At 37.3% G+C, this 26,676-nt stretch overlaps 1 protein-coding gene across 1 annotated transcript in view; it reads right to left on the minus strand.

The window, feature by feature from the left end:
* Window positions 1–2,823: 2,823 nt before the first annotated feature.
* The window catches only part of LOC147389046 (uncharacterized), a 35,928-nt gene continuing 12,075 nt past the window's right edge, over window positions 2,824–26,676 (minus strand). The window contains exons 4-8 of the mRNA XM_086418160.1: window positions 20,870–20,905; window positions 4,865–4,910; window positions 4,491–4,578; window positions 3,314–3,371; window positions 2,824–3,083 (exon numbers count right to left, since the gene is read on the minus strand). Coding sequence (XP_086274286.1) covers window positions 3,033–3,083; window positions 3,314–3,371; window positions 4,491–4,578; window positions 4,865–4,910; window positions 20,870–20,905 — 279 coding nt within the window. The 3' untranslated portion in view covers window positions 2,824–3,032. The remainder of the gene's footprint in view (window positions 3,084–3,313; window positions 3,372–4,490; window positions 4,579–4,864; window positions 4,911–20,869; window positions 20,906–26,676) is intronic.

The following is a 26,676-nucleotide window of genomic DNA, read 5'->3' on the forward strand; positions in this document are numbered from 1 at the left end:
AGTATTCATCTGTGCAATTCCGAAGGTGGAACGTTGATCTTATTAGCATAGATCTGGTAGAAATAGCATTTACGAACGTGCTGATAGCAATCGCTTTCCATTATCGTCCAATAATATCCCATTCTCATGATTTTCTTGGCGAATATGTGACCATTCATGTGAGGTCCGCAAACTCCACCATGTACAGTCTTGATCAATCGTTTAGCTTCTACTTCTGTAATGCAACGGAGAAGAACTTCATGATGTGATTTTTTGAACAAAGTCCCGTTACTTAGGAAGAATTGACCTGACAATCTCTAGATGGTCCTTCATTCATTTACTGTTATATCTAACGGGATGATTCGATCTTCTAAGTAGGCCTTGATGTCTGAATACCATGATTTATCCTCAGGTTCTGCTATATTCACTGGTAAACAGTAAGCTGGTTCATTTTGGACGTCAATTTCGATAGGATCGATGACCAAGTCTTATGAGATACTAATCATGGAAGCAAGCGTGGCCAGTTCGTCAGCAAACTAATTCTTGGCTTGTGGCATGTAAGTGAACAAGATTCTGGTGAAGTTTGAACTCAGTTCGTCAAGATATTCATGGCAAGGAACTAATCTTTGCTCTCGAGTCTTCCATTCTCTAGTTGTTTGATAGATTACTAGACTTGAATCTCCAAATACATCGATTTCTCTTTATGCCTTGTCTTCTTTTTTGCTCTCTCTATTTGTGTCTTTATAAACCACCACATAGCTTACTATAGAGGGGAAGGACCCAAGCTGCTCAGGTTCAAAAGAGACCCTCGGAGGAAGATCAAATTGCTATGGTCTTGAAGAGCCTGAACCCTGAGTATACCAATAGGTTGACACTTACCCATCACCCAACTTTTCATTCTTTAGTTTGTGCTGGCTGCCAGATAGAAGATGCATTGGCAGCTGGGCGTTCGCTCCCCCTCTCTACGCCGTTGCTTTGCAACGGGTCCTCGAATAATAAAATAAGCAGAAAAAGTCTGCCGGGACCTCTCAGGCCAAGGTTAATTAAAGGCTATCCATACCCCCCGGAGGCGAAACAGAGCTGGAAGGAGGCCCTCACCCCGGGAGGGGGGCGAGGATACTTAGCATTTAAGAGCTAATCACTAGACAGAAAAGGGAAAGCAACTGACAAATACTAGACTTAGAAGCACTAGACTTGAAGCTGCCTTAGGGGCCCCATCAAAAGACAGGCTTCTTACTCTAGCTAGTTAAGGAAGAGCTTCTTACTCAAGTGCTAGTTAAGAAAGAGCTTATAACTCAAGTACTAGACAGAAAGAGCAACTCTCACTTTAGCTACTAGCTAGACTATGAACTCGAGACACAGCTCATAGCTAAGGACAATCTCATGTCGTTCCATTTGTTGTCCATCATTCTATGAAAATTTGGTGACTAAGGTAATTAGTTTATATCATTTCTCTTCTCTCCATCTTTTGTGTTTATCTTATCCTTTCAAAATTTTCGTCATATTTTCTATCTTTCTAGGATTTTTACAAGACAAAATTCACGAATTTCCATGATTTTTAATCAACATTTATAGATTTTTCTTTCATCATCGTTGATAGATTTTTTTTCATTGTCTTTTGAATGAAAAAAATCAAGGGTTCTTTACATGAGGATTAAGGTAAGCTCGAAAATGATGAATTAATGATAAAGTTCAATAGATTAAAAATAATTTTCTATAGAAGTTGAAGAGCTTGAAAATAACTGATTTGAGTAGAAAAATGAAGAGTTTTATTCATTACTAATGGAAGATGAAGGCATTTAAGTTATTTCTCATTGGTCTATGAGAAAAGACCGTGATCAAGGAGGAATGTCATCAGTTCATAGCGTGTGGGTTTCTCAAATATTTATCAAATGTGGGGGTCTTTCCGCATACGAGGCTTTTGTCAAGGCCTGAAAATTTGTACCCAATAGGTTAGGGCATGGTGCTGACCGGCCTAATCTGAACTTGATACTTCTAATAGTCCAGTGTCACACAACTAGGGCAATTCTGGTTCATATTGATTTTGATTTCAGGTATTATACTAATCCGAACCAACCATATAAATATCCGATTACCCATCGTCAGGTTCCCAACAAGATGGACAATTATTTTCAATAAAAAAAATTACAATTATTTTATAAGATAGACAACTATTTTTGAATAATTAAAAAAAAAAAAACAAACTAAATCGACATTGATACCAACCATTACTTCTTAAAACAAATCAAAATTTTAGTAATTATGCCCCTCAAAGCACCATCTATCCTCCCCTCATCCTCCCCCCCCCCCCCCAATTCGGGACAAATCCTTTTTTTGGCCAATGAGACTATGAAAGGGACTTGAACTCAAGACCACTGTCATTTTGGAGGGAGGCCCTGACCACTACGCTCAACGCTCATTGATTTGGTATTTTTTTTAGTTGAAATTGAGAAGGAATGAGAAATATAATCAAATGTTTATGATAAGAAAATAAATAAACAAATAAAAACCCCTCTTTGGATTCTACAAAACAAATTTCTAATTTTAATTAAAGTACATTTACTTGTAGATACCTTATAAATAAAACAAATTTCTAATTTTAATTAAAGTACATTTACTTCTAGATACCTTATAAATAAAACAAATCCGCTAGTTGGGGTACTCATTGGGTGCCCAAAACCAAACCGAAAAATGATCAGGACTATGATGGTAGCCCGCCCCTCAACAACAAATTGATTTCCAGCACATCTGATAATCGGGTACCCATTGACACCTTTAGTCACAGGCTCACAGCCACATATAGCAGTTAAGCCTTTGATAGAGTCACCCCTTTGGAATAAGCACTCTCAGAAAAGTTTATCAATCTCATTCAATGAGAGCTGTGTATTTAAAGCTAAATCAACATTTTCTGAGGTAGTTAAGCACTGTCATCCATTTGAACTAAATATTTTTTTTTTTCTAAGAACTAAACAATTCATCCAAATATGAGAGGATGTGAAAAATGAAAGGATGTTAATGTAGTTCAACCATGTCTTGAAGTTCCAAATAACTCCTTAGTCCTTTGAAGTTATGACCAGCAACCCCAAGGCACCAATAAGTAAGTACTACAAAAAACAAAAGAGAACAGCAGCAATAAGTCTTCCACTAATAAGAGGAAAACAAAATCCACATTTAACATCTTAGATCTGTTCAAACTTTCTATTTCAAAATTTAGTCCTCTGCCCAATGTATATAACCGCAACATCTTATTTCCTCATATTACAGAATCAAAAGTCTTTCTTCTTTTACTTTTTTTTGTGTGGGGGTGGTGGCAGTGGATATGAAGGTGGCATACCTTGATAATAGGCTTTTCAGTCATGATAATGGTCACCCAGCCGACATATGGTAAGAATCTGAAAAGAGAGAAAATTCCAATGGTGAAAAATAAAGCAGCTGCTTTATGTGAATTCTAAATAATTATTAAAATAGAAGAAAAAGACATGAAAACCAAACCTATAACAGTCTCGGGACCACCTAACAATGCAGATGAGGTACAAGAGAATAGGGGAATTCTCTCTTCCTTGTTACATCTTGGTCTTTAGGATCAATTGATTATTTAAAGTCAATGAGAGATGCGCAATCATAGCTAGACCATTTACTACTTTATGTGATAGACGACAGACACAATCCGTTCTGCTCTAGTGATGACAAGTGATGATGCCAAACATGCACGTGGTATTTGAACTGTTAGACATTAGTAATCCCAATCAAGGAGATGACGGTTGTCATAGAGATGAAGGAAACTAAGATGACCAAGGGTGATTATGGTTGGTATCTGAGAGAGAAACTTTGGTTGTTTATGGTTTTTTTTTTTGTGTGGAAGGTATGGTTGTTTACGGTTGATAGCTAGTACCGAAATACAATTCCAAATTCAAGACTGACATCACACTACACAGCTTGAGGAGACAGACTGTACAGCATTGAAGAAGTTAAAACCATTCCTAGTTACTCCCGATGGAACCAAACCCACCCCCTATTATGGTATCTCTCACACTAAAGCTCCATCTGGATGATCTTACTGAATAAGTGTGTTCTTCCACTATGAATATTTCCCAACCTGGTGTTTCACTTGTGGTTGTTTGTTTTAAGTAATTGTTACAAGGCATGCAAGCATAGTAACCAATTTGGCAACATTGAAGAAGTCATGATTAAATCGTGTTTTTTTCCCTTCATTGATTTTATCATGATTTAATAGCTACTTTTTTAGTAAGTCAAATATTTATGGACTTCACAAGCAAATCGCGAACTTCATGGTAATTCAGCATTGTTTTTAGTAATCCAGGGACTCAGCCTAGATCAAATTTCAACCTTCCCATATCTAGTCCCAGATAATGCACAGTAGTAAGATGACATAACAATGATGAAAATGATGCTTGGAACAATTTACTGATGAAGCGTCCAAGAATTGGCCCTTCAGTTTCTAATTCATCCCTACCACTATGATGAAACTATGGAAATTGGGGAAACCTTACCCTACAGCTCTCCCCATTATATGATGTTTCTGAAGCCATAGCTGACCAGGAGCATACAAAAGCCTGTCATCTCCAAAATTGTTATCTCCTGAAACAGAGAAGGCCAAAAAGCATTGGATATCAGCTTATGAGACATGTGGTCATTGTTCCAAAACAGTGAAAAATGGAAATAACAACAAAGAAATTTAAAATGAGCAGAAAAATATTGCATTAAACAAAATTTTGCATCATTTCATTCTCTGTCTGAATTACAAAGAATCCATAACAAAATTCAAAATGATTTCCCCGGTTAATCCATAGGCATGTAGCAGACTGCTTATTGGCTTCATAACTTTCTAACATCTAAAATACTTCGTTTTGAATAAATTTGGTACCTTTCGTGAGGATATCAACTTCCCCTGTATCTTGCCTTTCATGAACCTATATACATTAAAAAAAATAAAATAAAAAACAAGAGAGAGAGAGAGAGAGAGAATATAATTAAGATCAAAAGAAATTACAGAGAGGGCAGTTTGATTCAGAATTTTTATTTTATTTAAGCTTACTTTTTTAATGTCTAAATTGTTTAGTAATAGATTAAGCATGAAAGTAATAATTACACCTTGTTCGCTCAGGCTCGAGCACCTTTCAACCTCTGTTCGTTTTTGGCTTCTTTGATCTGAAGGTATCATGGATAGATTCTAACAGGTGTGCTTTGGAATAGATCATCCTTTCATAACCATCAATATCTATAGGTAACAATGAGAGTTTGTTGTTGGTATGTGTGTAGTAGCTTTGTATTATAGATTGGTGTGTGTAGAGTAAATGTATGGGTCAACTTGTAAACTTCTTGTTCATATATATATAAGAAAGTAGAGAGCAATGCTCATATTAACATATTCCAACAATTCCAATTTGGTAATCAGAGCTGGACACCTTTGAAAACCTCTATTGTTGCTGATGGGCAGCATGACATCAGCCCTAAATGCTCCAAATCGATTTGAATCTTCATGTTTCCGAGAGATCTCATCCTGGTCATCATGGAGTGCTCAAAATATTTTTGGGTATCATTTGAAGGCTGTTCTACTGGTTGGAAGGTTTTGTGACTCATTTCCTCGATTTTTGCATTATTCAGATCTGATGATGATCCAGATCTCTGATCAAGATATCCCGGGAAAGAGCTGGTCGTTTTAGGCATGTGATTCATCCTATAAACCTTGATTTTTGATCAGCTTGAGGTATGTTGTGCTTTTGGATCATCTTCTCATCGTTTTGGGATTTTTGGGGGCAACCTTCATCGTTTTTGCTTAGTTGCTGTTGGGTTTAATCATTTTTCATTCCATACTTTTTCTTTTGTGAGAGTTATGATGAATCTATGCTCTTAGAAGCTCTTACTTCACATTTAGCTATATTTCTCCCCTTTTTTGGAGTTTTGTGAGGTTTCTTTTCTTGATATTTGGTGCGATCTTTGGTAATGGAGTCTAAAGGTCTTGCTCCTACTTCTCTTTCGGATTCCCTTGCTCACTCTATCACCAACATCAAACTTAATGGTGATAATTTCTTAGCTCAATCTCGGGCAATCAAGCCTTATATTAGGGGCCGATCAAAGATGAGGTATCTTAGTGGGGATAATTTTCGGCATCTTTCTGGGTCTCCTGAAGCTAGCAGATGGGATTCAGATAATTGTATTATATTTGGTTGGATTTTAAATTCAATGGAACCTCAATTTGCTGCCAACTACGTTTTTTACGATACTGTTCATGAGCTTTGGGAAGCTCTCACTCAGACATATGCCCTCACCAAGAATGACACTCGTATATATCAATCGACTCGTGAGATTGCTCACTTCCAATAGAACGACAGCTCTATTAGTGAGTATTTTGGTGGTCTTCAACATAGATAGGAGGAATTGAGCCATTATGAACCGTTATCTGAGTTGTCAACAGAGCCAACCAAGATTATTGTTAGACGAACTAAGAGATATCAGATATATGATTTCTTGGGTGGTCTTTGATATGAATATGAGCAACTTAGGACTCCGATTCTTACAACATCACCTCTTCCATCTTTGAGATCTGTGTATGCTACTGTGTTTGGCGAGGAGTGTCGTCGTACCGTCATGACTTCTAGTCTCCCACCTCATAGTGTTACTCAGGAAAGAGCTGCCTTTGTATCATCTGCTCGTTTATCCCTTTTAGGACTTGGCAAAAGAAATGATGAGGGTCGACGAGGTCACGGTTGTGGTCGAGGTCGATCTACTATTATGTGTTCCTATTGTGGGTTAGCTAGACATAATCATGATCATTGTTATCGTCTACATGGATATCTTGAAGGTCATCCTGCTCACTCTGCAGTTCATACCGTTGTTACCACAACCTCGGACTCTCAATTTGATTCTATATGTCCCTTTCGATACGATGGACACCTTGAGGGCTTAGGTGGCTGAGATTATTCGATCAGAGCTGCGTTCTTAGACTTCTCCTTCCAATATTACTAGACCATCATCATCCTCAGCTCCCTTAGGTATTGATACTACCTCTACTTCCTCTTCATCTCCTTGCTAGGTCATCGATTCAGGTGCTACTGACCATATGACTGGTGAGTCTTAGTGTTTTGCTATGATTTTGTCCCTATCCACATCAGCTCAGGTTCCCTTAGCTGATGGTTCATTTACCCATGTTCAGGGGTAGGAACCATCCCAATATTTTCATCTCTTTTCTCTCACACTTGTTACATGTTCCCTGCCTTTCTCCCAATTTTTGTTAATTAGTAGCATTACAAAAAACTAAATTGTTGTGTTATTTTTTATCCATCTCATTGTGTCTTTCAAGAGCTCAATACGAGGAGGATTGTTGGTAGAAGTGTTGAAAAAGGGGGGCTATACTACTTGGATGCTCAACTAGATTCACATGTTGCTACTAAAGTCATGGCTGATTCTATTTCTAATAAATCTATTCCTATTTTTGGATCTATTTTTTTCTTTTCCTATTGTAGCTACTCGTGAAACTTTGTTTTTGTGGCATGCTAAGCTTGGGCATGTGGGATTTCAAACATTATGCACTATGATTCCATCTTTTAAAATTTTGTGCACATCAGTTAAATTTCGATGTGATGTGTGTGAACTTTCTAAGCATATCAAGCATGTTTATCTATCTCGTATGAATCCATGTCACTTTCCTTTTGAATTGATTCATTCTAATGTATGGGGTCCTTCTCCTGTTAATTCTATTGATGGTTTTCAATATTTTGTCACCTTTATCGATGATTATACTCGGGTTACATGGGTTTACCTCTTGAAGTCTAAAGATGAAGTTCTTTCTAAGTTTCAGGAATTCCATTCTATTGTTTATACTCAAGATGGTGTTCTTCTCAAAACTCTTCGTTCTAACAATAGTGGTGACTAGCGAGTACACTTCCCACTCCTTTTTTCACTATCTAGAGCAACATGGTATGGTGCGCAAATGCCCAACAAAATGGAGTTGCTGAACATAAGAATAGACATCTTTTAGGTGTGACCTGTTCTCTGTTACAAGGTATGCAAATGTCAAAGTCTTTTGGTTTATGGTTTTGCTTACTACTTGCTTCCTAATCCTCCTTCCAAAATCTTAGAGGGTCTTACTCCTTTTCACGTACTACTTCCACAGGATCCTTTTTTCTCCATTGAGCCTCGAGTGTTTGGTTGTACTTGTTTTGTTCAAGATCATCGTCCTAATCGCAAAAAATTGGATGAAACAACCATTAGCTGCGTTTTTGTTGGTCATTCTAGGGTGTCCAAGGAATATAGATGCTATGATCCTCAGACTCGAAGTTTCTTTACTTCAACGGATGTTTACCTTTTCTGAACAACTTCCTTATGTTTCTCCTAATAGTTCTACTTTGACCCTCATGTCTTCTACTCCGTTACCTATACTAGTAGTTTTCTCTTATTCTTTTTTGCCACAATGTGAGATTCTCATATATGTTTGTCGACGCTCAAATGTGCCCCCCTCTATCATACTCATCCTCTCTGCAAGTAGCTCAAGTTGGTAATCTCGATCCTTCATCTCTTTTTTCTGATTTATCTAACCCTACTATTGCTTTTACTGCTTCTTCTGATATTGGCTTGCCCATTGTTGTTTGCAAAAAGATTCGTCTTTGTGTTTCTACTATTTACCCTATTGCTCATTTTGTATGTTATCAGGTTGTGTCTCCTTACAGAGCCTTTCTTTCTAGCATTGATATTATATCTATTCCTCACATTGTACATGTTGCTCTTCTTAATCCTCACTGGAAAGTTGCGATGGATGAAGAAATGACTGCCCTGCACGATAATCATACATGGGACATGGTCAATCTTCCATCAGGGAGGCATACTGTTACCTGTCATTGGGTCTTTGCTGTGAAGCATAATTCAGATGGTAGTGTTGCTCGGTACAAGGCTCGTCTTGTTGCACGTGGTTTTACTAAGCCCTATGGTTTGGATTATGATGCTACTTTTTCTCATGTGACCAAACTGCTGTCTATTCACGTTTTATTTTCCATCATTGCAAATTAAGATTGGCCTCTATATCAATTGGATGTGAAGAATGCTTTTCTTCATGGTAATCTCACGAAGGAGGTTTATTTGGATCCTCCTCTTGGCTTCCTGCTTCAGGGGGAGACTAGGAAAGTTTGTCGTCTTCGAAAATCCACATATGGTTTGAAGCAATCACCTCGTACCTGGTTCCACCACTTCAGTGAAGTAGTTATTAGTATGAGTTTTCAGAGATGCCACTCCGACCATACAATTTTCATCCATACTAATAGTATTAGGCGCATTATTTTATTGGTCTATGTTGATGATATTATTCTTACTAGGTATGACTCATCATTTATCTCACATGTGAAGAGTGAGCTTGATCATATTTTTGAAGTCAAAGATTTGGGAAGTTTAAAATACTTTTTGGATCTTAAGGTGGTTTGATCTAGGAAAGGAACATTTCTTTCTTAAAGGAAATATGCCCTTGATCTTCTTAATGATACTGGTATGAGAAGAATTGTAAAAGATGAATTATCAAGTCTCAATGAAAGGTTGCCAAGATATTTATACTAGTTAAGGTGAATGAACATCAATGCCCTTACATAGAGAAGAATAGAGAACTAGAAAAATGAAATAAAGACATTTCCAATACTCTCCCTCAAACTGATGCAAATTTATCAACTAAGCCTACCTTGACAAGATGAGAGTTAGTGACAAAAAAACTAACAAACTTCATCAGCATGTCGGCAAACTGATCTGAAAAAGATATGAATACTGTTCGAAGGGCACCGGATTAAACTTTCTCCCTAAAAAAGTAAACATCAACCTCTATATGCTTTATTTTCTCATGAAGGACAAAGTCAAAAGCAAACATAATAGCAGATTTGTTGTTGCAAAATAAAGTTGAGGAATCAAAAACAGGAAATCCCAACTCTGTCAACAAAGATCTAAGCCAAATAAGCTCACATGTGTCAAGGGCCATAACTCGATACTTAGCTTCAGCAGAAGAATGAGAAACAACACTTTGTTTCTTACTTTTCCATGAAATCAAGTTACCACCGTCGAAAGTACAAAAATCAGAAGTAAGCCTTATACCCATGATAGAACTGACATAATCAACGTCAATGAAGCAGGACAAATGGGGTTGAGCAGTAAATGAATAAAAGATCCCAAGACTAGGACACTTCAAGTAGAGAAGAATAAGATTAAAGGCATCAAGATGAGAAGTACGCGGAACATACATGTATTGACTAACCACATTAACTGCAAAGGTCAAATCTGGTTTAGTGTTAGTCAGATGAATCAGACGACCTACGAGTCCCTGATAAAAAGAAGGATCACATAATAGATCACCAGATTCAGCATGAAGATGATTCTGATCCATAGGAAAGGAAACAAGAAAACAACTAAGCATAACATTGCCTTGAAGAAGATCCAATGTGTATTTGAGCTGAGATAGCGAAATACCACAGCAAGAGCGGTCACTTCTATCCCCAAGTAGTACTTAAGTCCTTAACTTCAAAAGCACGACCTAATATCATTTTTACCTTGTCAATCCGCTGGGCATCATCCCCAGTAAGTATAATATCATCTACATAAACCAAAATAATAGCACAACGATCATCCAATCCTTAACGAACAAAACATGTATGACCTGAGTGGCATCTAGAAAATTCCATTGATAAAATAACTTTAGAAAAAATGTTAAAACCATGCTCGCGGAAACTGTTTCAGTTGATACAAAGATTTGAGAATGCGACATACCTTTCTAGAATACTCCCCCTGAAGACAGAACCTAGGAAGGAGATCCATATAGATGGCCTCAATCAGATCACCATTCAAAAAGGCATTCTTCACATCTAGTTGGTGAAGAGGCCATGAATGACATGTAGCCAAAGAATAAGGAGACGAACATAGAAAGTTTAGTTACAGGAGAAAATGTAGCACCAAAATCCTTCCTCGAAGTTCAACACGTAGCCAAAGAATAAGGAGGTGAACAATAGAAAGTTTAGCTACAGAGAAAATGTAGCACAAAAATCCTTCCTCGGAGTTCAACATGTAACCAAAGAATAAGGAAACGAACAGTGGAAAGTTTAGCTGCAGCAGAAAATGTAGCACCAAAATCCTTCCCCAGAGTTCACATAAATCCCTTAGCAACTAGGTGGGCCTTGTATCGATCAACGGTACCATCCACGAGATACTTAATAGTGAAAATTCATTTACACCCAACAATCCGCTCCCTAAAGGGAAGAGGAACAAGCTCTCATGTATGATTTTTCTGCAAAGCATCCATCTCAGTAGTCATGGTTGTAGTCCACTGAGGGTCTCGTAAAGCCTTTGAAATAGATCGAGGAACTCGAATAGAAGTAGTGGCAGCAAAGTAGGCCTAATAAGGAAATATTCCCCGATAAGAAACAATCTAGGCAATAAAGTGATCAATAACACACTTCCACCTACCGTTGCAAAGTGCAATAGGTAAGTCAGAGTTAGAAACAGAAGGGGTAAGAATAAGGATAGGAGAAAATATACCTGAGTCCAATGAGAAGGTTGGCAAGGCTAGAAAGGGACGAGAGTAACAAGAAAAAAACTTGGAACGTTGGCGAAGACTGGAAAAGACAACACTATAGGAAGAGTAGAAGGGTCCTGCAAAGATGTGACACGAAAATATTGAATATTTTCAACAAAAAAAAAATTGACATCAAGAGAATGTATAAGACAATAAGACACAAGATCATAACACCCCTTTGACATAGATGAGTAGCCCAAAAAAACGCATCGAATGGCTTTGTCATCTAATTTTATGCGATGAAGGATCCGGTCATGAACAAAGTAGGTGCACCCAAAAACTTTGAGTGTAATAGGAAAAAGTATTATCAAAGCGAAGAACATGAAAAGGCACCTGTCCCCCTAAGCTGCGATTCGGAACACGGTTAAGAAGAAATGCCGCAGTGAAAATTGTCATGTTCTAATATAACTTAGGAACATGCATTTCTCGAAGAAGACAGCAGAATGTTCATGATGGCAACTCTTGCGTTCCACCACCCTGTTCTGCTCAAGAGTGTAGGGACAAGTAAACTGGTGAAGCATACCATAGTCATGAAAGTGAGAACGAAACCCATCAGAAATATATTGCCCTCCATTATCTAACCGAATAGTTTTTACAGTGATGTTGTACTATGTCTGAATCATTTTTAAAAAATTAACAAAAATAGGTAGCACTTCAGAATGAGACCGCATCAAATAGACCCAAGTACAACGAGAAGAGTCATCTATAAATGTAACATAATACCGATGACCATTAAAAACTATAATAAGGGAAGGCTCTCACATATCAGAATGAACTAAATCATTGTATTAAACCGATGCATGCGAGTAATATAAGAAATACGTATGTGTTTAGAAAACTCACATACAAAACACTAAAACTTAGGCCACTACAAGAATTTTTTTAAACGAGAAATAAAGAACATAACTACTGAAAATTAGCATGTCTCAAGCGAGCATGTCACAAATCTAAAGACTAAGATGAAAAAGTATGACTCCTAGAGAAGGGTAACATAGAAGCCGGAGCAGCAGTGTGCAAAAATCCAAATAAGTATAGCCCATCCCGCTCATTCCCCTTGCCAAAAATTCTCATCGAAGTCAAGTCTTGAAAAATACAATGGGTAGGAAAGGTCACTAGGCAATTTACAAATTTACTAATACTACTCATAGAAAAAGGGTTAAGGGATCGGTGAGGAACATGAAACACATAATCAAGAAAAATATCAAGGATAAAAGGATGATACCCTTTCTATGTATAGGTGTAACCCATCAGCAAAGCAAACTTCTATGAATAGTAGGAAAAATAGATGAAATATAGTGACTAGACTTACCGTTCATGTGATCAGAGGCACCAGATCAATAATCCATGTCAGGGGAGCAGGACTCAATTGGGTGACATGAAATGAGAAGGATGTAACTAAGATATGGTAACTAAGGCCACAGTAGAAGATGATCGAGTACGAACATGGATCTGATCACGAACAATGGTGCAATCTACGTCTGAAGCTACAACACATCAATAGTATCAGGAGAAATGGGAGGGTCAGTGGTAGGAACTAGTGATGAATAGACAACAGCAGCACGAGGAACGGAAGGCCCCAAAAAAGAAGAGCAATATATCGCAACAAATGAGGATAGAACTAAAAGCATCAGGCCTTCTCAAGTCCAACCTTCCCACAATGACTACAAATAAGACCACTCACTCAACCAAAACCACGACCCTCGTGGCCATGACTCTCAGATCCATGGGCACAAGAGTTGAAAAAATTTGAATTGGCTGCTAAAGTCATCTGATCTGTAGCTAGAGCAAAAAAAATACCAAGAGCTTAAGTCTGAAATGAAACTATATGACAACGACGCTCATCACTATCAATAGTCGCAAAAATCTCAAATAAGAAAGGGTAAGGAGAGGTATTAAGAATTTGGGTCCGTAGTGCCTCAAACTCAAGAAATCCATAAGAAACCGGTATGTCTGATATCGAACAATCCTCTTAACTATATACTCGACTGCCTCAACAGACAACTCAATCATAAACTCATAATGAGAAAGCTCTTCCCATCGAAACTGAAGAAATCCAAAATAATCAACTACACTCTGAGTCTCCTAAGTGCTCATAAATCCTTGAATTATTCATAGTATGCGCATATGTCTGATTGAGAATTGACCACAGATGAGACAATCTCATGATACATAAACATAGTATAGATACGTTACTCCATGGAATTAAACAACCATCCAAGAATAGTACAATTGTCAATCTCCCATTGTTCAAATTTAAAATTAGTGGTAAGCTTGTTAACAATGCTCAATAGACATCCAGATTTACCTCTAGTTCCTAAATAGTCTCACAGACCAAGACTGAAAATTCCGACCATCCAATAGGAAACTAATAATATGTTGGATTGAGGACTTTTGCCCGAGAATAGTATTTCGTTCCTTGTTTTCTTGGTTCGATGTTATATTTCATAAAAATATATGGATAAAAAGCAATAGAGCAACAATCAAATGCAAAAGGACTATAATTTGACGAGGAAATAGCGTAAGATCAAATCAACATACACTTACAGTGAGAGAATCAATAAAGGGTGCAGAAAAGAGAAGAAAACTAACCGAAAAGGTCTGATACATCAAGAGATCATCAGAAATCTAGAGTAAAATGAAAATTGAGGCATAATCTTGAACTCACAACAGCCACAAATTAGAAATAGTAGGAATCCTGCCACAAATCGAATGTCCAAGCATATAGATGAAGCTTTGGCTTGAAGGAAGGTCTCTCACAATCCCAATGCAATGTGCGATCAACAAAGAGGCAAAAAACAGCCCATATGAACGAGAAACAGCCTTATTCCACAGCATATACGAACCAAAAACAGCCCTATCGCATAACCCATACGAACTAGAAACAGCTCTATCACATAAACAGAAACAGCCCTATCGCATCACGCGATTAGGAGATCACTGACCAAAAAATAAAAATAAAGAAAACCCCCGAAGGGGAGACCCTCCAACGAAACTTCTGCTAGGGTTTTGGTCTCAAAGGTCTAAAGAGATGATGAGATAAGAGAGAAGAGAAGATTGGAGGGTGGAAATGGCGATAATGCTTCAAGGGCCCAAAAACGAGGTGGAAAACCCGAGGGATTGTTGATGGGTCCTCTAGGGCTATGGTACCAAGAAGAATTGTAAAAGATAAATTATCAAGTCTCAATGAGAGCTTGACAAGATATTTATATTAATCAAGGTGAATGGACATAAATGCCTTTTCTTAGAGAAGAATAGAGAATTAGAAAAATAAAATATTATATTAATCAAGGTGAATAGACATAAATGCCCTTCTTAGAGAAAAATAGAGAACTAGACAAATAAAATAAAAACATATTTCCCAATAGTATGCTTAGGTGTAAACCTTCTTCATCGCCTATGGATTCTAAGCATTCACTTCATGAGAGTGAAGGTTATCTTCTTTCTAATCCTCGAGAATACCAACATCTTGTGGGTCGCCTAATTTATCTTACGATCACTCGACCAGATATCTCATTTATAGTTAGCCTAATGAGTCAATTCATTCATGCTCCCCGTGCTTCTCACCTTACTATTGTTCATTGCATTCTTCAGTACATTAAGTCTAGTTCCAATCGTGGACTTATATATCGTTCTTATGGCCATCTTGACATATCAAGATATATTGAAGCAAATTGGATAGGAACAACCATAAATCGTCGCTCTACTTCTGACTATTGTGCATTTCTTGGAGGAAACTTAGTCTCGTGGAAAAGTAAGAAACAAGCAATTGTTACTCACTCAAGTGTCGAGACAGAGTATCGAGCCATAGCTCATGGAGCATGTGAGATTTGATGGCTTAGTTCATTCATTTATGAGTTAAGATTTCCTATTCATAGTTTTTTTTTTTTTTTTTTATTGGTAAGCTGGGGTAAAAGAGACCCCTCCCTAAAAAATACTTTTAACAAGTGTAGATACAAGATAAATCTTCATCTACGATTCTAAGATCTTGAGGCGCATTGGATCTATCTTCAATAATAAAAAAATCATCAGAAAAAACACCCAATTTAGCTAAATAATCCGTAGCCCTGTTTGTTTCTCTCCAATGGAATTCAAAACCACATTCATCAAAGCAATGGGTGAGGTCTGTAATTTCCAGCAATGCTTCTTCATACTTCCATGATGGATTAATCTCTCTTTATGCATTTGATTGAATATAACGAGTCTGAAGAAATCAGAATTCATTTGAAATCCCTCGAGCTTGCAAATCTCATTGCTTCCAAGATAGCTTGAATTTCAATATGAATAATATCATGTTCCTCAATGTTACTCCAGCCTGCAAACTGAATTGACTCATCTTTATATCTAACAATGAATCCAAATCCCGCCCCTTGCACTGATCGAGACCCATCTGTGTCGATCTTCAACACATTCTCCGCTGGGGGTAACCAAGATATTCGTTTTATAACTGGTGGCACCACTGAGAAGCAGCAGCTCTAGTTATTCAAAATTTGCATCATTACATGTGGAGAGACGTCTTCCATGTTCATCCCATCAAACCGGTACTTCACTGCCTCTCCTACCTGTATTAATACAATTTCCTATTCATGGTTCCTTGCACCTTTATTGTGATAATGAAGCAGCTCAAAAAAAAAATTGCATCTGATTTAGTTCTTCACAAGAGGACTAAGCATATTGAAGTTGATGAGCAATTTGTCAGAGAGAAGGTTTTTTTTTTTTGGCTCACTAGTTCTTCAACATGTCTCCTCTTCTTGGCAACTTACAGATATCTTCACCAAAGCAATCGGGTTGCTATTCTTTATGATGTTTCTATCAAAATGGGCATGTTTGATTTATATGCACCAGCTTGAGGGGGACAGTTGGTCTATGTGTAGTAGCTTTGTATTATATATTGGTGTGTGTAGAGTAAACGTATGGGTCAATTTGTAAACTTCTTGTTCATATATATAAGAAATTAGTAGAGCAAAATGCTCATACTTATATATACCAAAAACTCGAACTGTTTTGGCATTCCTACTATTTGATTCTACGCAACTAATGTTCTAAGAAACATGAGGTATATATGAAGCCTCTCCCACCGTTTGGCGAGATGTACGCCCCAAAATTTTCATTAAAAAATATTTAAAAGTTCTAAAATAATTTAGTTGAATGAATCAACTTCAGAAATAGAAATAAATAAACCTATTAAAATAAATAAATAAGAAAAAAAATATAATGATTTATCATAAAATAAAATAAAACACTCATCTTGAGGATATGATTTTTAGAAAAATAGCTATGATGTCCATGAAGAAAACATTCTCCTTTTTAGTATTTGAAGGCTTTTATTACTTGTTATCTTAGTGGCATGATTCAGCCAACCCGAGATTGTTGAGATAGTAATGTATATTGTATTTAGAACAAATGTGGTAATGGTATTGTCCCTCAATTGGTCGACCAAGAAGTAAACAATGTAAACTTTTAAAAAAGGAAAATATCTTTTGCTTAGGATGCTAGTGAGAATGAGGGAAAGCATAATGATTTTGATGATGATAATGGTAGGTAACAATTTGATTTATTAATTTCAATCTCAAAAAGTCTTTATGCAAAGCTCAAGATTTTACAAGTTCAAAATTGTAGCCTTTTTTTATTCTCCATTCCTATACAAATGTAGTCATCTGGAAATAAGAGGGAGAAGATTATTTAAATCACCTTTATTAGGGTTCGTTTAAGCATAGAAGAAAAAGGGCAAGGGAATTTTGTAAAAAGAACAGAGAATTAAAAGAAATAATAGGAAATTAAAAGCAATAATTTAATAGATACAACCCTTGGAAGTGCCTATATACTTGAGGCTTAAACCTTGACTGGGTAAGGAATCCTATTACAAACCAATTGAGGTTTGAGGTTTTAAACCAAAAGAATGTCTCGAAGCTTAAGCCATATGTGCCTCAAGTAGAGGTTTTAAACAGTGAGCACACCAAAGGAATGTTCAATAGGAATCTTTGAAATATTTCAAGTAATTAGTGAGACATTGCTTGTCAATATCCAATGAAGATTGATTTCACTCACCAAAAGTCAAAATTGGCTAGAAGTGGGGGTCCCTGATGCAGAAGATTTGTAAAATTATAGGATGGACCAAGGTTTCCCCCCCTCATCTTCAATATTGAACATAGCCTAATCCTCCACCACCATTCTAGCCTATCATATCCCCTGTTGTAGTGCATGCTTTCAGCTCTTTCATCACAACTTCAAAGCAATTTTATCAGCTGTCACCTTTTCCTTTTAAAGCCTGCATCAATATATTCCAAGCCACTTCTGCCAAAGGTATTCACATGATCGTAACATCTCAACCAACTCTTACTTAATTGGTGATGCTCCCGGTTCCCTCCGATGCATTATTTTGTCATAGCTTCAATACTTGTCCATCTCATCAACCCATAGACTGCTTAGAATTTAGCTCCATAAAGCCTTATTTTTCTTCTTATAAATTTTTCCATGTCTGGTGTGAACAAGTATAAAGAAATGTAATCCAGTTTTAATATGCATTTTACTTTTATCATTTCTTTTCTTCTTCATTTTTCTTTTCTCTTCTTATATTTCCAAGGAGAATCCAACAAGAGGATTTAAAATCAACCAAATGTATCCCCTAACGAAAAATTCTAGGACACAGCACTATGCATGATCCAAAATAAGGACATCCCTATCAAAGCTAAAGAAAACTCCCAGATTGTATAGCAATATCCATGAGTTATGAATGGTTTGAGTTGCAAGCTTTAGTCACGGCATTAATGCGGAGTTGTAGACTTATCATTGAACGGAGAATGCCCTTATTGTAGTTTATAAATGGATCCAGAATTTCATGGAGAGTTGAATACGAAAGCTTATCTAGCAAAAGATTCGGTAAGAAGTAGAAGTGTCAAGAACAAATATATTTATGTTTGCTGTGTGAATGGTGTTATCTCTTCTTCATTGTGGTTATGATATGTCGAAGGGAGCAAACAAAACCAGGTCTGAGCTGACACAACTCAACCTAAATTTTACACATTGATGCAGCCAGGATTAAGGGTGGCAACACAATCACATCTTTACTTGTAACTAGCAACCTGGCTTCCATTAGCTCAGGCTAGGGCTGTCAACGTCTCGAGTTTACAGTGGAAGAGGTTCAATCCAAAATCAATCCTTTCACAAGAAGATTGGATCTAGATCCAATCAGATAATTTACCAGATCAGGATCCTATCAAATCAGATCCCAACACCTTGATACAAGAACAAATCCTATAGATATTCATACTATAATTTCCATAAAGATAACATACATACTTTCTCATATATTTTCAAATCCCATAGGATCATGAAATTCTTGATCTAGAACCATCAGATATTATTTTCAGGTCATTGTTGGACCCAAAACCTAGACAATGACCTTACATTATTGGATTGGATTGGATTTTGGGTCCAATCCAGCCATTAAAAGTGCTAGTTTAGGCCCCAGCATCGTATCATTTAATAAGGAGGAAGATGGGGACATCAAAGCTTGAAGAATTGATTTTCGTTTTTATTAAGATTTCTGTTTTAGGGCTTTAATTTTATGTTTTTGGGGCTTATTATAATGTTTTATTGGCCCATGACCTTAGTATAATATTTAAGGGAAGTTTAGTAATTTTAGTTTGTCTATTATTTAAGTTTATTAGGATTGGAAAATTATGGTAGAGAGAGTTACAAAAATTAGGTTATTTATTTGATACTTTAGTTTTATTAGGACTCTTGGTCGATTTTCTTTATTTATAGATTGTATTATGGTTTATTTAGGGGATTGATGAATGGAATAAAAAAAAATATTTTTTTTAGTATTTGGATGTTAGTGCATTCAACATAGTTGATGCCGTGGAAATCATTGGGTGATTCTAAGGTAAAAATCATTTTTTTCTTTAATCTTCTTATCATCTATCTTCTTTTGTTTATTTGTGAGATATCAAGAACCCAACCCATACACTTTGTTTTCTTGACTTTTCAAGAAATCTTGAATTCGTGATTTTTTATTCTTGTAACCTACAAACCTCAACCCTTAATCCTTTCTCCATTTTCTTTAATCTTTATTTCATTAATCTCTTTTTCAAATCTACCATATACCCTATCACTTAATCCCAACCAAATATCCTAAACCTTGTCCTAATCGTAATTTCAAAATGTCGTAATTGGAAAACTGTGTTTTACATTTCAACATATAACCAATTGGGATTTTGGAAACCATTTTCCTATTATCGCCCAAATCCTTAACCCATTTCCAAAACCACGCAAATCAGATTCCTTAAACGCCTTATTTTTCTTTTATTCCCTCATCGCCCTGCATCAGAGGTTGGGCAGTATGCGATCAAACTAAATTGCAGGTTGAGTTCATCTTATTTGTGAATGTTTCAGTGTATAGATTATTGACATCTTAGTCATGAGAAAAAAATAGTAATGGCACTTTTTGCCACAAGCTTCTAAAGGTTTCGTGGGACATCATGTGCGCCTCGTTAAAGTCAAGAAGTAACAATATGAACACAAGTACTTGGATGAGCAAAGAGTAATGCAAGCTAAGTATACATATCAAAAAAAATTATTTAAAAGTAAGAAAAACACAAGCTAACTATAGACTATCAGCCAATAATGAAATTCGATTTGTGCTAAATTTTAGTGTATGAGAAGGCCTTTGTCCAATTATCAACTTGCACAGAACAAATTTAGAGGAAAACATGTCTGCATTAGCAGCAAGTTAACGACAACAAAAATGGTAATGTTTGAGATGATGTCAGATGGTGCAAATTGATGAGAAAAATCAGTCTGATCATCTTTGGAATATTTCTATATTTGCTAGAGCTCAAATGAAATGACAAGTCACAAATTGGTTACAAAAATCGAGAAGGAAGATCAAATACACAAGCTTAGTTCTAAATTTTATTAAAAATGCACATAGATCTCCTCCCTTCCTCCAGTTTCATTAGTCAAACTGTAGGCCTTTTGTGAATTTTAAAACCCTCAAATGACACCAAGAATGCCTAACTTTATATGCAGAAATCATGTTCAAATTATGGTTTACTGGATAACCAAGGTAAAGCTAATGATGTTTACTTTAGGCCTTCCCTTCAATGTCAAATTAGTTGACTTTATTGAAGAGTATGTCTGTGCCCATCAACATGACAAACAAAATGAGTAAAAGAAAATGTTTACTGAAAACCAAAAAATTCAGCTGTAGCCCACCTCTAACATTCAGTAGAATGCTTATTTACACCATTCCACAAAGTTAAGAGCAGTGGAAATTTAACATGGCTGTATTACAGGTAAAGAGTGTAAATGAAATGGCTTGCTCAACATGGTTACCTTAATTACTCGATGTACAATTGGAATTTCCCGTCCCTGAAATATAATAAAATATATGCCTAACATGTATTAGAAAAGAAACTAAACACAAGACATAATTAGATCTCTATGGTGATAACACATGCAAGAGGGAAATAAAGAAAAGAACCAAATAGAAAAGAAAGATTAAGCATTCATACATATGATAAAACAGAAGGAAGGTAGAAAATCAATAAACCCCCTTAATATCCAAACCCACAAGGATGATATAAAGGAACAATCATATGTCATTGACACCCATCCAAACCCACAAGGATGATATAAAGGAACAGTTATATGCCATTGACACTCATCCAAGTGAGACAAAATTTCCGTTGGAAAGAAAATCAAAAGTGTTTCAGAGGTCCCCCCTCCCCACAATAACTAGGACAGTTTAGGAAGTTTTTTTTGGGGCAGTATTTTATAGATGTTGGAGAAAAGCAAAGCACAGGCTTGTGGAAGCCTTGATCAGGATTTCAGATTGGCCCATCGCAGGCAAGTTTGAGTCGGGTCCTCTTCTGTGTGAGGTGCGCTGATGCTGGAGTCACCACTTAATTTTACAGTATAGGAACCAAGTTCAAGGATTAGGGTGAGTCTAATCCAAAGTCTAGCATCCAGGGTTCAGGTTATGGGATTCAAAAGCTGTTTGACACCAGTTCCACCAAAGAAAATGTTAGTCTCTACTATGATTCATTAACCGATTTTTGGGCCAGTCGGGATACAGGAAAACTCTTTCTTACACTTAAGAAATGTTTGTCAAAGATACGGTGTGCTGGAAACCATTTCTGGGACCATTTGGGGGTTGAAATGTCGAAAATAGCATTGATGGTGCTGCTCCAGCACAGTGTGTGCTGGAATGTGTTGCACCACGTGGTTAGCAATATGGACAACGTGGTCCACTGTTGCTGAGGACAATAGTTTTGGGGCTATTTTTGTCTCGGGGTCTCAGGTTTGCTGGATGCTATGCGTGCCATGTGGACTGATCATAAGTGAGATGGAAAAGCACAGTCAATGTGAAAGGGGTAGTTAAGTCATTTAATCTTCATTTTCTCTATAAATAAGACATTGGACTTACTTCTCAAGGATTATGCTCTCTCTCTCTCTCTCTCTCTCCTCTCTCTCTCTCTCTCTCTCTCTCGATATATATATATAAATCATGTAATAGTTTCAAGAATAGTAGAGTGGCTCTTTAGAGCCCAGGGACATAATCCGGATTTGGACGAACCCTGTGAACAAATCGTGTATTATCCTCTCTTTCTCTTTCCCCCTCGCTTTAACTATCTTTGTACGGCTCATACCAACATAATACCAACATCAAACGGCCATGAAACATGGTTTAGGCGGTGGTGGGACTACCCTAAGTGTCACTTAGCACGTAACTAATATAAAGGTCTTATCCTCCATGTACATAACCAAAAAGTGAGCATCAACATTTGACGACTCCACTAGGGAAGGGTAGTCAATAAAACCATGCATCAGAACATGAGAAGCTGTACGAAAACATTATGAGGAAGATTATTGTCCAAAGCAACAATGTCAGGGTCAAATTTCATCCAAGGCGTTAGACTTGCTTAAAGAGATAAATTACTTGCATGAAACTACAAGAATTTAAAGGAAGGCGTTATGGTCAAGTTCCCTCCATGATGTATTGACATGCTTTGGTCAAGTTCCACCCATGGAGTCAAAATAAAAAGATTATTGCCGAAGACAACATGCCAAGGACTGTGTCAATAAGATGTCTCATTCACCCTTTCACCCAAGGCGTCACAAAATTATACCATAGTTGACACCTTCAAGTTTCACTCATCTAAGACACATGTACCCAAGGCGTCATTTAAATTATACTATCATTGATACCTTCAAGTTTCACCCAAGGCCTCTATCACCCTTCCACCCAAGGCGTCATTTACCTAAGGTGTCATAAAAGTTATATTATCGTTGAAGGTGGCATGGCAAAGGAGATGTTTGAAGGCAGATGGTCAACTTTTCCAAAAGCTAAGTTACTTTTCTTTGAGAGCATTAAATTGTTATATTTATATATTTCTTTATTATTGATCTTTTCGATTTATCATCGCTCTATGAAAAAAATGGTACACTTATTCATTCTCTCTCCGAACAAACCACTGCCCAATGTGGGTTTAAAATATAAATATTTTATTTCACTTTGTCAATAGCCATTAAATACGATTGTGTATAAAAGACTAATCAAACAACCACCTGACATACAAAAGTTATAAAATAAAATAAAAAAGGCATATATTTACTCTATTGCCTATCATAGATTAACATATGTTACCCTATAGGTACAATACAATAGCAAGTTGAAGGAGGCATCAAGTACCTGTACCTATTTCTCTCTATTTCCATCTTATTGTCTTACATGGCTGGTCGAGGTCCCTTGAGATTAAAGTTGAAGGAGACATCAAGTACCTATTTCTCTCTATTTCCATCTTGTTGTCTTACGTGGCTGGTCAAGGTCCATTAAATGCCTTGAGATTAAAGAACAACAAAAGGTTATCATCACAACTTCCAAGTGTACTTGGTGGATTCCCATGCTACTGTCATGGAAAAGGATACATCCAAGTGCAATAACAGTCACATAGTTTTTAACAGAGGAGACTAAACAACCCATCCAATGCCTTCTAATGTGCTGAAGCCATTTTCACGTGAGCTTCCTTGTAGAGGGTCCACGACACCCAATGTCATGCCAAGCAGATTTTGATCATCAGCAACTCCTCAATGAAAAAGGGTTCAATAGCGCCATTCTCAAGCGTGTTTCAGAGCATCTTCGTCATTGTCTCGAGATGTTTGAGGAGTGGTTTAGGCACCAACAAGGAGGTGCAATACAAAATGGAGATAGCGTGCATTGGGAGCTGCCTTTAAATTTTCTGCAAGGACACTCTTCATGTCCATGGCGTCAAACTGAAGGAACTCTAAATTACTCATTCCCACTTCTCTTATACCAACAATGATTGCAGATTGCCTGTCGAAGAATATGAAGAATAAAGGATCCAAACACACTTCTCTTTGCTAACCTCCATCATCTTTGGTTGAAGTAGACCACATGCGCCAGTTCCTTGGTGCAAGTTACCTGTTCTGCCTGGCTTGCTCAAGGTGCATTAAATTCATGGCTTGTTCAAGTAGACCACTTGTGCCTGTTATTGTCCAAGTTACTTTGTCCTATCAAGCCTTCAATGTTCATTAAACGCCTTAAGAGAAAGAAAAAAAAATTACAACAGCTCCTAACGCTGTGTTTAGATTGAGAGAAATGGAGAGAAGAGAAGAGAAGAGAAAATAAATGAGTTTCTCTCCATTGCTCCTGTTTGGATTGTTAAGTGGGGAGAGAAGAGAAAGGAATTGGAAAGAAGAGGAGAGAAAAATAGGTGAGTTTTCTTTCTCTCCAAAAGTGGGGAGAAGGGGAGAGAAATGGAGAGAAAGCCTTTTAAAATATTTTATAATTCCAACTCTCCCTCTAGATCTCTTTTAAGATATTTTAAAATTCCAAAATTATCCCCAGTTCTCTCCTGTCAATCCAAACATGGTGGGGAGAAATTGAGTTCTCTCTTCTCTTCTTTCCCTTCTCTTCTCTTCTCTTAATGAGTTTCTCTTCTCTCCACTTCTCTCAATCCAAACATAGCCTAAGTGTTCTCTTTGGCAAGAGAACATGTTCCCATGTTGCCCTCTAACACGATCTACGAACGTGCAACACCAGCTCTTCCTTCCTCGATGAGTGCCATGACTTTCAAAGGTTATGAACCATCAAAAAAAAGAGGGCTTGTTTGAAAACTACGAAACCAATACTAGATTGAGGTGTTGCAGCCTCTTGCAATTCTCTAACGCCACAAGGGCAGATCTCCTCAACATTTCACCTATGGAAAGGAACCAACTCTGGTCTCCCAAACATAACATGTACGTCTTCAAGACCATGCTATTAAGAACAATGTTATTGAAGCTTCAGAAATTCAATATTACTCCTCGCTACATCTTCATACAATCACACCAAGAGAGCGTCATCTACTGATTGCGCCTTATGTGCACACCGCTGAATTCGATCCCATGAATTTCATCATCACTTTTTGCCAGCTACCCATAGGCATCATGCTGTGTCAAAGAATAATTTACTGCATTTAAACCTTCCGCCATAGCACTTCCCTTGTCAATGGAGTCAAATTAAAATTCATCGAAACTGATTCAAGCCTTTGAGTCGAAGGTTCATGAAGATGGCAATGATTTAGAGGATGTGCCTCTGGCGGCTGAAGGAGAACAAATAGTGGCAGATCCATTTAAATGAACAATTGAACATTTTGAGAGCTCTGTTGAAGGATTTGGACTTGAATGCTGACAAGATTAGTGAGCTCAAGATTCTGTACGTATCCTCAAAGAAATGGTGCAGACAAGTTGCCTCTCCATGCTGCATGCATAGTGAAGAGCTCTGAACGTGGAATGACCCATCAAAATTTGAGCTAGAACAACAATAAGAAAGATTTCTTCAAACCCACCCTCATCGCTTGCGAAATCATTGACATGGTAGTTTGAACTCATGTGATCTACTCACTTTATCCATTCCTCTTTGGATTATGGAAGGACCATCCACTTGTAACTCTCCTCCTTTCCCCCTAAGTGGTGAAGGCGTTGTGCCTTGTGGAACTCTTGTGGAACCACACGCCTGCTCCCTCTTTCATTCACAAACAATTCATATGCCAACTGTAAAGATTTACTGGACTAAGAAAAGATCAGCACTACCAATCCAAATATCACACTTTTATTAATTAACAAAGGGGTTGCTAGTTGGAACATTGTCATGGTCAGGGAAATACAGCCATTGGGTTTATTTTTGGTCCAAGCTAGTTGTCTTATTCACTCTTTGGTCAAGCGCATTAAATGCCCTAAAAGACAAACCATGATTCAAGCACCAGATATCTCTCTTGGATAACAAATTGCATCCACCATCTCCTTGTATAATAATAACCATGGTGTCTTCTGCCTTGTGTGAGAAAAGACAATGCTTTTCATGTCCATCACCCTCTCCTCATGTACCCCTACTCAAAGAAAAAAATATCACAAGGCTTTAAGGACATGCCAAGCTTGACACGCCATACAGCAATGGCAGATAAGATGGGGAAGACCTCAATCCAGTCCAACTACTGTGATCAAACCAAAAACTTAAATCTTCGTCATCAAGCACATTACCAAATATTTACTTGATCATCCTTAAACCTGTAAGAGCGACAACACTCACGGGGCCCTCACCAAATGGGAAAGGGAAAGGGTCAAAGATAGTAGTAGATTCAATCCGAAATCAAGATTTAACAACCCCATTATTCACCCTTTAAAAATATTCCCACTTTTCCATTATCCAATGAAATCTACAACAGAGATAAGAAATCAAAAGTGTCACATGTGGTGTACTTTCTAAGGGTTTAAGCCCTATCAGTAAAGCGGGGAGAGCCAATCTACATCTAAGAAATTTTCAAGTGTGCTGTTTGGTGCCCTACCTATATCTTTCCAACATCGGCATTGAGTGGTAAATGGCATCCGGGAAAAGAACCCACCAAGAAATATTCACAGCTCAAATCCACACCTTAAATGCAGAGCATCAAGCCCTACCCATGTGTCAACAAGCAATTGCTACTGTCAAAATTGCCAACAGCACAATTCAAATCACGAACGATGAATTTAACACAATGCGACCCAATAGACTCCAGAATTTCTACACATTCCTGCAAATCAGAGTCGCACGCTAGCACCACCCACTCCTTGTCGTTATCTAAGTACTTAAGTTGGAATGT

Source organism: Akebia trifoliata, chromosome 12 (assembly GCF_017979445.1).
Source record: "Akebia trifoliata isolate Shusen 1 chromosome 12, ASM1797944v1, whole genome shotgun sequence".
Taxonomy (NCBI): domain Eukaryota; kingdom Viridiplantae; phylum Streptophyta; class Magnoliopsida; order Ranunculales; family Lardizabalaceae; genus Akebia; species Akebia trifoliata.